This window comes from Taeniopygia guttata, chromosome 2, assembly GCF_048771995.1.
Source record: "Taeniopygia guttata chromosome 2, bTaeGut7.mat, whole genome shotgun sequence".
In the NCBI taxonomy this organism is placed as follows: Eukaryota; Metazoa; Chordata; class Aves; order Passeriformes; family Estrildidae; genus Taeniopygia; species Taeniopygia guttata.
Window position 1 is genome coordinate 27328889 of NC_133026.1, and position 14446 is coordinate 27343334.

The window sequence follows — 14446 nt, forward strand, 5'->3', positions numbered from 1 at the left end:
ATAGATTAATCCAATCAGTAAAAGATTTCATTGCCTGTGGCTAATGCTAGGCCCTAATAGCAAAAATGACACCAAAGCAATCTTGAAATGCAACATTTACTTGAAGAGCTTTGTTACCTGGACAAGGGAAAGTGCAGGTTTCCTCAAGTATTATCTTCTTATCACCATCTATAATGGGTTCTATTTCTCCACAGAATTCCTCATCTACTACTTTGCCAACATCTTCAATGGATCCATCATAAACCACACAGGAGATGTTCCTCACACGTGTTCCTTCTCCACATTGAGCATCCTACAGAAGGAGAACATATATTGATTGATACTGAACAGAAGACATTGCCAAAAGACTAGATCTGAGTTACACATCATTCTATTTCCTATTATTTTTGCTTAACTACTTATTCATTCCAATAAGGAGAAGAAGAAGACAAAAAAAGAAGACATGGTTCATTACTTCTGAAACAAAAAGAAAAATCAACCCAAAATTCCTGGTTACTGTTACTTGTTTTTTAAGTTACAGAGATAATTATGCTTTTGAATTGAAACCAGAGCAGTATGTCAAGTGAAGATATCTTCTAATATATGAATACATTTCTGCTGATATTCTTTTGCAATAGAAGTATTTAAATTATTAGCAAAGATACTGCTCAGGTACCAAAGATTACATTTGTACTCTGAATATCTGTAGGACACTGTCACATCCATTGATAAATATGAAATCTAAGGAAAAAAACAAACTTTAGTTTTTGTATAAGAGAGATAGAAGCAATTTGTTTACAGAGTTGATAAGGAGGTATCCAGGCATATCACAAATATGCCTGGATCCACATGTTCCATAACTTCTAAGTCCCATAGGGCTTTTACCTCTACTTTGCATGTAGACCATTGACCATATTGCCATCGATAACAAGGTTTTACTGGACAGGGTTTGAATTGTTCCATCTGAGAAGGACAAGGTCTCCCATCACCCTGAAATGGCTGATTTATGGTCCTTCTTCTGATCATTTTTCCTGTAACAAAAAGCAGCAATATAACAATAAAGATTTCAGTGGTTAGACTGATTTATCCCTCAAGATGTTATATTTTGCTAAAAAGTATTGTGCTTGAATAAAGCATTTTTTTTTGTGATTTGAAAAAGTGAATTATAAAGCTGATCTGTTTGCTCTTATCTGTTACATGGATTCATATTTTCTAAGTCAGACACTTTATATTCTGTCTTTTTTTGTAGTGTAAGAAGTGCAGGAGAATGTCTGATTAGGATTGCTCCTGTAAAAGCAAACAAAAACAGTAATTTCCTAGTTCAGAAGCCCGAAGAAAAGTATTCTTTATGAATGTGATGACATGTTTGTTCATTTAAGTGGAGACTCCTCCTCTTCATCTGCAGCTTGCTGCTAGAAGAGGTCGACATGCTGTGTTCTTCCCTCAGTTAACCAAGAAACATGTGTTCCATAATTGTCTGATTCCAGCAAACAAGAACTTGCAACTATCTGTCACTGTATGTGTGGGAAATATTACATGCAGATTTTGCAGAAGATGGAGGATTCTTCACTCAGGCCCAAAGAAAATTAAAATACAATAGGCTTATGCAACAATTACTTCCTCTCCAACCGTGAGTGATATGCAACAATTACCTCCTCTCCAACCATGAGCGATATGCTACCCAGCTTCATTGAGATACAGGTTCTACTTCAAATACTTATTTATATAAGGAAAGAGGAATTCTCAGTTTTTAGAATATGCTAAAGGTATGTACTGACCTGTAAGGCCACATGTTTGAGAGCACTCAGACCAAGTGGACCAGTCAGAGAGCTGACAGTTCACAGGACATTCCACCACGCAGGACATATTCATTTGCCATGTCTTTTCCAAAGCAAGCTGAAAGAAAATGTTAAATGGTTAGCACAAAACTCCAGGTCTGTATCAGTGCATCAGTGCAAGGTAAAAAGTAACTAGGACATTTAAAATTCTCACTTCAAGACAGTCCTAATGCACATATTGATCTTTATATACATGCATAAATCCTATTTTCATCAATCATTTTCTAAACTAGAACCTATAAATGGAGGTTTTAATCTCTACACTATTACTTTTTACAACAGATGAAGGCCAAAATTATTTTTGAAGCATTTTGAAAGAGGAATGCAAAAATACTGAAGTTATTAATAAGTGAATTGAAGTGATAATAGAAGCCAAGTTCAAAACTAGTAAAAGGAGGAGGATGAACACGTACTAGATACTCAAAAGATGTGCAGATGCTGAAAGGAGGTCAAGGGAGACTGAACAAGTTAATGGAAGAGAAATCTGAAGGCTTAAATACACAGAAAACCCATCAGGCAAATGCAGTTCAAGAGCTGAAAACAGGTAGAAGCTGTGAAAGGAGTAGGTGGAAACTCTTGTATGTCTGTGCTTCTTACTCTTCCAAGGGCATATGCTTATGCCTCTCATGTTTCCTTCCTAATGTGCTGTATAAGTGCATGATTATTCTGTTATTCTATTCTACCATGCCATCCATACAAAGATATTGACATGACACTGACAATTTTTTTCCAAAAACAAACAAACAAACAAAACAACAACAAAAAAAAACCAACCCCCCCCCCAAAAAAAAGCCCAAAACCAAAAAACCCCCCAAAACATATTCACATTCTTTTCTGAAAAACTTTGCAAATAACCAGAATCCTACAACATCCATAATTTAAAAGCTTTAGCTGCTGGAGGAGTCTGAGAGAAGGGGACAGAGAAATTAATCTCAAGACTAAAGTGGTCCCAAAAATATATTCTATTCTCACTTTTTCCTCAGGTATGATTCAATGTAACACCCCACCCTGGGGAAGAACAGGTTTTATAATCATGATCATGACATGGCACAACAACTACATGGTCCTTTGGTCTGATCCTGGACAGCCATTTCTATGTTTTTATAAACTCACACTCTCCAGATTTTCCCCATCCATGCAAAGAAAGAGATATTCTCACTAACACACATGAGAATATATCATGCAAGATGAAATGAAACTGATGGCAAAAATATTAGCATAATAACACCTGCATCCTGCACAGCTGAATAAAAAGGGTAGGTCAGTTATAGGTTGTATGATCTAAAGCGTGAAAGAAAATCAGTCCTGCCAACATGAACAGATCTACAGCTTTCCAGCACAAAGGACTGACCTTTTCACTGGACCTCACCAGTAGTCCTGATCAGTGACCTTGATCATCATTGAGGCATTTCAGAATCCTAGGCAGTTGTGAATATCTTTTAAAATAAAAAAATCCCCACCCCACCAGTTTAAAAAAAAAAAAAAAAAAAAAAAAAAAAGCAAACTAGACATTTAAAAACCTATTAATTTTAATGACTGGAAAAGTTTATTATATAAAATCAGCATATCGGCATTTAAGACTTTAAAAAGTAAATAAACCACTATTTTCTACTAAACACAAGCATAGAGCAATAATTAGGCACAACATTAACATATCCTCCATAAATAAACTACCACAAGTACTGAAAATACCTCCTCCTGATAGACCCACCAAGTTTTAAATTTGTATTTGCATTTATTGAGACAAATGAGGGTTTAGACCTCTGTTTGTTTTTATACATCAAAGAATGAGTTCTTGGCTTTTCTTGGTAGTTTGGTACAGCCTTGATTATGCAGCTATCACACACAGACAACACCTGAAACCTTTGGATAATCTGGAATTTGGATGATTAAGAAGCTAGAGAACCCTCTTTGAAGTCCATATTTGTGTTAAACCTTCTGAGCAAAAGCTTTACAGCCTGCTGAATGGATTCCTGCCAATTATAGAAACATGACTGCTCTCTTTCAATTCTGGTCTTCTCAGCTGGACTTTAGCAGCTCAAGAGGGAAAAGCCCAAGAAAGATATTAACAGAGAAGAGGAGAAAGCTGAAGACCAGATTACCCACAGTGACCTCCTATTTGCATGTCTTAGATACTGAAGTGCTGCTTAAATAGATCTGGGGAACAACCGACAGCTTGCAATTCAATAGTATTCACATATTCCTTTCTCATCCCTCTCCTTCCTTGAACTGATGAACCACAATTCAACTTCAAAAGCGTAGAAAATATTTGAAGAAGTGTTCAGTAGCTCCCTGACCCTAAAGCTTTTGTCCTGGAAGAGCTGTGGTTTCTGAATCAACGTCAGGTAATGAAAGGTACCCCTGTGTGCTCCGTGCTTCTGGTCACACATGCCAGGGGCAGCGGGCTGCCACACCAGCATGCTCCTTAAATCCTGTGATCCACAAGAAGTATTTGTATTAGTTTATAGGAATTTTTGACACCAAAGATTAAATCCTGCTGCTGGAGGTTATGTAATCAGACAAGCAGACTGTTCACCAACAAACCAGCAAAGTCTGCTTTTTAATGCAGACACAACTGCTAGTTTCTAGGCTTTTCTCATCTTTAATTAATGGTAAATAAATATAAGTCTATAAAAAGGAATATGAACAGGATCAGCTTGCTTGAGGTGATTTGATTTTTAAATATTCAAAGAAAGAGAAGTCAAATTCTTGTGATAAATAGAAATCAGTAGTACTGGATTACTATGCTTTCAGAGTTTGAAGAGAACTACATTAACATAATCAGGATGTGGAAATAAGCTCTGGAAATTGTTTTATCTTGGCAGTAATCAAGATGACTGGTTACCTTCTTTAGATGATCAACTCAAATAAATACAAGATCATATGGACACATAAGGAAACCACAACATAGGGGCTCAGATGAAATGTTAGTATTTAACTCTGCTGATGCTCATACCTGGAGATGGTTATAGACAAAATTCAGTATGAAGGGGTTTTTTATATATGGCTTTGTTATTTTCTTGAACCATATTATAGAAACTCACTGCAATAATGAATCCTAATTTCTTAGGGATCATTGTAGGTTTATCTATTATGAGCTCTCTTCTTTGCATATAATAATAAGGAACATAATTCAGTAAATGTACCTACACATAAATTAGGTAAATATTTACTCATCCATCTAGAATAAAGCTTTATAGAGAGCTCAGAGGAAATTCATTAGCTAGGTCATTACAAAATTACTTCATATTTTTTCTATTCATAAACTTTTCCAAGCACATGCACCTCATTTTGAACTTCGCTTAATATTTCTGCACTGCACTTATAATGTAAAAACATCAGAAAGCCCCACCCTGAAGGATCATTAGAAAGAAGTGTATAGTATGGATTCACATTTTGATAATTTCTTGAATACTCACCTCTCATGACCTTCAAGGTCACAGAGCTGGCTTTCAGATCTCTAGAGTGAAGGGTCTGCTAAGATCTGAACAGCTTGGCTTTCCTGTTAATCAGGTTAACAGGTTTTAATTCTCCGTTATTGGATCAGCCTTTGACCTTGTTGGACCACTGCTTACACATCCATAATTCAACAAATAGTCTTAACTGTGTGACTAGGGAGTGGATCAGAGCTTTCTACAAGATACATCTCTATATGATCTGTTGATAAATCCAGGACATCACTGCAGTGATGTCTGTTGGCCAGTCATTTACAGCAAGTAGCCCTTGAGATATTATATTCTTGCCCTCATTATTCCTCAGAAAAATAAACTTTCAGTTCTTAAATGCAGGAAAACTTGAGAGGTTTTCTGAAATTAGATTTTCATGTAAAATGTAATCATTGTAAATGTTGTTTTAAATCTTTAAATAGGAATAATTTCTTGGTTTTATAGTAGAAGAAATATATTTTCCCATAAAATTAAGTAATAATATTTTTTTATGTTGAAATATTTATTTGGATGGATATTTTACATCATGTCTTGTTATTAATTAATTGATATTGCAAGCTTTTTGAAATAATAAACATTTCTTTCTCTTTTCTAACACATTAAAACATTATAAAAAGCATTAATGCATTGCCTTTTTGACTTCACAGCAACTTGCTGGTAGGTAGTCATATCCTGAGTAAAAACTTGAGACCTAATTTTTGTGGATGTCCCATTCCCGGAAGTGTTTACAAGGCCAGGTTGGAGGAGGTTTTCAGCAACCTGCTAGAGTGAAAGGTGATCCTTCCCACAGAAGGGGCTTTGATCTTTAAGGTGATGATCTTTAAGAACCCTTCCAACTCTAATCAATTTATGATTCTGTAAAATTATTAGATTTTATTAAAAACCAAGAACTATGAGGGAAGGAGGAACATGGGACAGAAATAAGTCTCAGCTGAAACTCTCTGCTTTTGATAAGAACTTATTGATTCAGGAATCCAGGATGGCATAGGAGGTTGGAGAAGTTTAAGTAGGTCAGATACACCCTTATAAAATTATAGTCCAAAGTAAATGATGAGTTTCCTGACTCCCTCCACTGCTGATGAGACTCTTTCCTATGCGCACATCCTGAGAGCAAATAATAGCCAGAAGGGTCCCACAGAAAAGCTGTTGGTGCCAAAACTGTTATGGGGGCCTTTCCCCCTTTGTACCCCATTGCCAGTACTTTTATTTCTGATGTCATGGTGGTGGGGGAATGGCAGCTGAAGCAAATGCAGTTACTTTCCATCAGAAATGCATGGAGGATTGCAGTTAAAGTAGTACTGGTGGTGTTGTCACCTTTTTTTCCATGCAATTGAAAGCTTTAGGATTGACCCACAAATTGGCAGGAAACCAGTGCTGTCAAACTGGAGGTTAGTATGAACATTTGCAAAATGACTCTTTCAAAACTTAAGAGCTCATGTCTGCTAGCTAGTGCTCCATATATGCTCCTGCTTAATATTATATTCATGCTGCACATTTTTTCACACTAGCTTGGGTTTTTTTTGCAACACACAGCTGGATACAGGAAGTTAGCATTCAGCCCAGCTGCAAAATGACATGTGAGAAATATTTTCCAACACAGTGAGTAAATGATTGATACTGGCAGGTGTCCAAGACTCCATGCAGAAGTTGTATCAAATTAGGATCATGATTAGTACTCTGATTGAGATTTATTACCTTTATTCTACTTTATTAATTATTGTTTCTAAGTAATTTTCTTCAGGACATAATAATTAGCATATGTTCACAGAGGCACTTAAAAGTAACCAAAGGAAATAGTATAAAAATCAATTGATGGCTCGGTTCATTTCAGAGGTACTTAATAATCCATGAATAGTGTTACAAAACATCTGGTGAAGATGCCATACAGCTCAATTGGTTGAGTATTAATTAGCATCATTAGAAGAGAGCTTTCTCACAGGTACCCACTCACCTCTTCACAGTATTTCAGGTCAACCGATTTGCCATCACTGCGAACACAATCGAGCATCCGCGTTTTGATACCACTGCCACAGACAGCCTTCTCGCTGAGCTGACACGTGCTCCAGTCTGCAAAGGAGGAATTCATTAGCATTGCAGACTTTCAGATAGAATTCGTAATGATCCAGTCTCCCACCTAATTCTGATGACCTAAAATAACCCTCACAAGAAACTTTTACACATGCAAAGGCTCACGGAGCCCAGCTGCTACACATTTTTGGAAACTGTGACCTTTACTGCAAATAGTCAATATCACGGTACCTTCCTGAAAAGTGCGTGTTTGGTTTTGGCTGTATGGATTTTTAGTAAACCAAAAATTATATGAGTAATACTTTTCCTGGAGTTACAGTGTGAACATTTCACATGAAAATTCTCAATATAATATTTTATCTGAATCAAACAGCCTGAATCAGCTTTCAGTACAAGTTCTGCAGCTGTGTCTGGGTAAGAAAAATCCATGCTGTAAGGTGAATGTCAATGAGCTGTAAGATGTGGTGCCAGGCTGTCACTAGAGCATAATAACACAAATACCTGTCACATTGTAGTCATAGTGGTAGCAGTTCTTGTTCAAAGTGCAGGCTTCTGCCTCAGTGGCAGCAGGACAAGGCTTTCCATCGTCTGGTTGTCTTAGGCATTCAGCTGATCTTTCACGGACATTACTTCCATTGCATGGCTTGAAAGTAAAATTGGAAACAGCTTAAATATTTTGGCACCTTGATATTTCTTTATGCAGCAATACAACAACCTTTTAAATAATCATTTCACAAAACACAAGTGTGAAATAACAGGTTCCTGCTAATGTATAAGAGAAATCCTTTTCTTTAACCTAACCAGTGCATATTTCAGTATTAGTACTTTGGAACTATTTCACTCAAAAACAGAATATTGAGATGCTCGCTTTCCAAATGTTATAATGTAATGCACCACACCCTCTCAGAAGTCCTGAAACACTTTTGGTGCTTTTTTTGGGGTTTTTTGACATTTCTTTTTGAAACTCCTGTCAGGAAGGAAGGGGAGAGGAGAACCAAAATTACTTTTCTATACTCAGTCTTGATCTGCAGACTTCATCACTCGTACCAGGATAGTGACATTTTTAGTTCAGTGACTGTGCTGCTGTGCAGAAGCTCAGAGCTAGGCTCAAAGACAAACTCACAAGCCACTGCCAAAGCTATTCTACCACACAGAAGGCACCCCACACTGGGAAGAGAGACCACTGGGCACATTTTAGTTTTTATTCTGGAGCTATTTAGTTTATGGGAAATTACTGTCACACTTCACTTGCAGCCAACACAAAACAACAAGATGACACTATGTATAGATATTTAAAGGTGTAATCAGTTTAGCATCTTTGCAAAACACATCATACATACACTTTTAAAGTATCCTCCCAAAACTATAAATGTGGCACTTCAGTATACTTCTTACCAAAGAACACTGAGACCAGGACCCCCATTCAGACATAACACAGTCCTCAGGACATGGCAGTGTGCATTTTCTAGCACCAAGTGGCATATCTTCAGGATCACACAGGTAGTCTTCTACTGTGTCAGAAGGACCATCCACAGTGTTTAGCATGCATCTGGAAAAAAGAACTGCACATAAACTTCATTTGCCATGGATTTCGTATGGCATGTGTTCTACAGTATTCTGAGGCATTTTAACATTTTGTCAGCACATAAATGAAATAAGTATTGATCTGTGAATACCTAAGAAAAGCTGAAGAGTCAAAAACAATCCTTGTTTTCACAGATGAGAGCAACATAAAAGCATGCACATAATTTAGACAATCCCTATCAGTGATTTCCTGGGAGCCTCTGGGCAGGTGATTTGCTTGACATTAGCTTACCTCTAAACCAGAATAATGCAAATCATCTATGTTTGGACATATTTTGTGCATACTTCAGCTGATAACTTTAAATCCAGAAATATTAAAACTTCAAAAATTTTATATTCTTAGTATTAATCCTTAATTTACACATATGCCTTTTAATTACCAATAGATTAAATTAGGAATCAAGGTTTATATCCATAACAAGTACACAGAGTGATATTGCACTCCCTGAATCTATTCTAATTTACATCAGCCAGGCTCCAGGTCTGGACTCAACACTAAGCATTACATAGAATTACATCAAATTAAATACAGCCAATACTGAAGGTGAAGGTTCTTTAAAGTGAAGGAGAAGCAATACTGTTTTACCTGACTTTCCTTGTTTGAACACCTTCTCCACAATTCTCTTTTAAGTCCACATTGGTCACTTTGCAGACACTCCAGGGCTCAGTAACCCATATGTACTGGCTGCAGTCACTGTGGCAGGGGACTACCTCATACACCTGGAATCCACATTCAGTGTCAGTTTTGGTGCACACAAGTAAGATAAACATGTAAGTGATCATACAGAAAAAAGCATTAATGCTCTTGGGAAGAATAAAAAATATGAACTTGATGATTTAGAAACCATAGTAATATTACAGATTTAATACTTGCTAGAAAACTACAGAAACTATTGAATACTGGATTCTCTGGTTTTCTCAGCCACTAAGCCCATTCTGTGCCATTTCCACCAAAATTATCAACAGAACTAACATAAAGTCTGTAACTAGGCTAGCTCATGAGTACAGCTTTTTAAAAAATGCTTTTAAAGCTCTGCTAGTGCTTTAGCTCTGTCTTCTCTTCTCTACAATTCCATCCCACTATTATATTATTATCCCAGTTATTCATTGTGGGGGTTTTGTATTGTTAAGGAGAGGTGACCTCAAGAGAAATTATACCAAAATATATTGATTCACTTTATTTATTCATTGTGTATGCTTAAAATTACTCTAATGTATTTGTGTACCAGAATTAGTATTATGTTTAGATTTGAATACAAATTTTTAAATGGCGTCTCATATAGGAATTTCTACAGTGTTCCGTGTACTGACTCAAACATACATTACAAAAAATGGGACAGACAGCACATGTTGAGCAAGAACAATATGTTGAGCTTAAATCTCTCTTTCATAAACACTTACCTGTGCCTGAAGAAAGTATTTTCATGAACCCAAAAGAAAGAAAAAAAGAAAAGAGAAAAAGTTAGAATTGTTAAAGTGAAGCATAGGTATTTTAATGGAATCAATTTAGACACAATTTTATTATAGACAATATACAATTTTATTTTAGACAATATTCTGTAACTTCTGCAAAGACAAAGGCATTAATTTTTTTCTCTTGGATCTCCTCTGCTGTCATAAGGTAATCTGCAAAAAGTTTGCCCTTGGAAGAAAATAAATTTTATAAATTACAACTGGTGGGAAGAAACTGTATATTACCTAATCTCTTGGTTAGATAGTTCAACTATTCTCCCTTTTTGCCTATAATGAGCATCAAACTTTTACACAGTAGGGAATCCAGTTTCTCTTAGATAAGAGAAAATCCTCAGTGTTTTTGGAGGGCACTGGACTTCTCTATCAATTGAAATTCTTCTGGCAGCATTAAGTGCAATAGATTCAAAGAAATAAATGAAACTGAAATGAAACAATTCTCATCTTTCCAAAGTTCCTAAGTCCATCATGGGATATCTTAATTATGCATAAATTACTTAAAGCCCATTGCCTTGAAATTATACCAGCTAATTTGACATATTATTCTAGACATCAAGCCAGCACAACTAAAACTGCTGAACAATCTAAGACTTGTCTTAAACAAGTTATTGATTTACTTTCAGCAACCATTCTTGTGTAGAAAAAGAATCCGACCCTGGTTATCATAAGAAGAAATACATAAGCCCATACACTCAACAGCTTTTGCTGTAACATAAAATTTGGTTATCTTGACAGAAAGCCAGAGGAGGACTTTATATTGCATGGAACATGTGACTAGTGTTCTCCTGACCTTACTGGCATTTTTGTAGCTATGACTGTAGGCCACAGCAGTTGGATGGTATAAGAATTGCATACACATTCTACTCCTGATAAAGGAGAAAATAATGCTTGTAATCAATGAAAAGATTGATGTCCTTAATTTCTCTAACATTCTCAGATTAGTCCCTTAATTTGAAACCATCTTATGGCCATTGACATGATTTTATATCAAACCTGACAAAATTATTACTGTAATTATGATGTCTTTTAGCCTATTGAAGTGAGTACTGAGCAAGCTTTATTCAGCTGGAGTGTGGTTTGAGAGCCACCCTGGCATGCACAGCCCGGGAGGAAAGACACTGAGTGACACATCCAGCTTTCACTGTGCTCAGTCCTTCCTCAAATCACAGGCACCCATGTCAGCCCTGAGAGACACTGAACGACTTCTTAACAAGGTCTTAAGCATTTTATTTCAATGTTTCCCTAGCCTTACTGAAAGTTTTCCCAAGGCTTAACCCAAATCTGCTTGCAGCAGTGTAAGCCCACTGCTTTTTATCCTATCCATGATGGCCATGGAAAATGGATTATTTCCTCCTTCTTTGCAACAGCCCTTTATGTATGTTCTACAGACTGCCAGCATTCTCCCTTCCATCTCCTGTTCCCTAGGCTAGACAACATGTTGCAGCCTTTCCCCAGGTTCATAATTCCTAGATGGCATCTTACAGCATAGTTCTTCTGTAAATCATAGAACACACACTTGTGGGCACCAAAGATCCAATCTTCCCACTATGGGTCATATGTATGCAAATAAGAATGTTACAAAAATAAGTAATAAATATGTAACTTAAACACATTATATTAAATGATTATTTAATGATGACTCTGAAAAGTAATTTATTTTCCAGCTGAATGATGGATAATATTTAGTTTATAAATATAATATATATAAATAACTAATATAATATATTAGTTATTTAGTTTAAATAACTAATTCAAAATTGAAATATCTCTGTATTTCTCTGTATCTTTCTGAATTGAAAGGGAATGTATTTAGAAAGAAAAAATACAGGCTCTATATTTCTTCAGCATCCTTGTATTATCTGTGGAACGTCCTTCTCATGATAGTGCTATATTTCAATTTTATTTTTATAATAATTATACTTCGAATCAACCATTATTTGGCAAATATCATGTAACCACAAATCAAATGAGTGAAAGTACCGGCAGAGGGCAATAGTGTTGCACAGAAGTGGTGAACAGACCTCCAGCAAAATCACCTTTGATGCAGAAAAATACAAGCCTATTATGTACTACATGAATATTAAAGGAGGAAAAAGAGTTTTGTATAGACTATAATTTGCTCCTATTGAAATATGTTCCTCCTAATTTAAAGCATATTTACATGCTGACCCAAATCCAGCAACCCTCATTCTAGTTCATATTTTGTTAAAGTAGATCACAAACTTGGTTTATTAGCTGCGGTTAAACACTTATGATTTTCTAAATTAAAACTAATTACATCCCCTAAGGTAGAAAATTAGATCAACAAGCCATTTCATTTTGTTCTATCAAAATGTCAATAGGATAATATTAAGTACCTGCATTTTTATTCAAATGTAAATTGAGAGCACATTTTTAAAAAATCTTTGAATATTTACAGAAAAGATCAGGTGGTTGTTTAATATGTCTCTGTAGACTAAATTAAATTCAACAGTAATATGAATATAAATCAACTTTGAAGAGTGTAAGTTAATTGACAAGGAATGTTTTTCCTTTCTAAAACTCTCCAAGGAAAGAAACTTCAGGGTTTAACTTGGGCCAGTGTTAACTTGGTCCCAAAGACTAAATGCTTATTAGCAGTCCAAGCATTCTAGCACTCCCAGGGTGCTCTTGGATCACAATTTATAGTTTAGTTTCAATTGAAGACGATCCAGACTGTGTGGTCAGACTGCTCCATACTGCAGTAAAAAGTGCAGTTTGTGGGACAACTGAGAGACTGACCTCAGAATTGTATTTGTGACTAGAACTGCACTGTCAGAGCAAGTGTACCCAAGAAGGTCAAGCTCCAGCTTGAGGAGAGCCCACTAAGGGACACTGGGATTACTGTTTGAGAGTTTTGTTTTCTGATCTAAGATGGTCACAGAGTGACACTAAGCATCTTGCCAGTTTGAGCAACTGTAATGAGACATTTCACCCCCTGTCATATATTAGAAGATTAGAAGGGACATTAAAGATCATTAAGTTCCAAGCCCCCTACCATGAGCAGGGACCTTCCACTGGACCAGTTTGCTTAGAGCCCCATCCAACCAGGCCTGGAACATTTCCAGGGATAAGGCATTTACAACTTCTCTGCATAACCCATTCGACTGCCTCACCATCCTCTGAGTGAAGGATTTCTTCCTAATACACATCTACTCTCAGTTTGAAGTCATTCTCGCTTTTCCTGTTACTACATGGCTCTGTAAAAAGTTTCTCTCCATCTTTCTTGGAGAATCCCTTCAGGTAAGAGATCTTTGGAAACACAGTCTTCAAAATCTGCATGTAAGAGTGTTTTATTGCTTGCAATCTGCAGTTCACAAAATATGCAAAATTCTTGCAGATGAGGAAGTAACTGTTAACACAGATCATTTACTGCCTGAGGAATTCTAAACCAACACATACTCCTTCTACCTCCATCTGCTCCTTACATTTTACCGTTTTTCTACAGCAAAACAATACAGATAAAAGAGTTATCTGAAGTTTGGAAAAAGCTATATCAATAATGTAAAAATAAATCAAATTACCTGATTGACGTGATCTAGCTTTGGACAGGGCCTTCCACCATTGTAAGGTTTTTCACGAAGCCATTTAGACCGAACCTTTACCCCACTCCCACAGGATTTACTACAGCGAGACCAGTTGGACCACTCACTGAGCTTGCAGTCTGAGGGACATGGAATAATACAGGCTTCCTCAATATACCCTGTATGAATGGAAAGAAAGTGAAATCTCTTCAGCATGTCAGTTTGTGACTTCTCCCTGAAGCCCTCGTCTGCTTCATTTAGATTCTCCAAAGTTTGACTTGACAGGACTGTGTGAATAAAGAGATTTCTTCATCATTAGGGATAAATTAAATTCTGCAGAAAATTGACACATATAGCTGGAGACTGCTAGAGTAGCAGCTGAGCATCCTCACTGCTCATCATCCCCTCTGATTAGGATTCACACTCTCCAGATTTCAGCATTCAAACTTTCTGACAGCTACAGTGTAATTGACACTAACCATCTCTTGGCAGCATCATTCTTACTCTGCAAAATGATATGTGTAATTTTTTAAAGGAAAAAAGGTTTAATTAAAGGATA

General features: G+C 36.4%; 1 protein-coding gene across 1 annotated transcript in view; it reads right to left on the reverse strand.

Moving 5' to 3' along the window:
- THSD7A (thrombospondin type 1 domain containing 7A) overlaps window positions 1-14446 on the reverse strand; it is a 267166-nt gene that overhangs the window by 15921 nt on the left and 236799 nt on the right. The window contains exons 17-25 of the mRNA XM_030264733.4: window positions 13888-14066; window positions 10277-10282; window positions 9462-9595; window positions 8687-8840; window positions 7793-7934; window positions 7215-7330; window positions 1758-1875; window positions 865-1010; window positions 118-292 (exon numbers count right to left, since the gene is read on the reverse strand). Of these exons, the coding sequence (XP_030120593.3) occupies window positions 118-292; window positions 865-1010; window positions 1758-1875; window positions 7215-7330; window positions 7793-7934; window positions 8687-8840; window positions 9462-9595; window positions 10277-10282; window positions 13888-14066 (1170 nt within the window). The remainder of the gene's footprint in view (window positions 1-117; window positions 293-864; window positions 1011-1757; window positions 1876-7214; window positions 7331-7792; window positions 7935-8686; window positions 8841-9461; window positions 9596-10276; window positions 10283-13887; window positions 14067-14446) is intronic.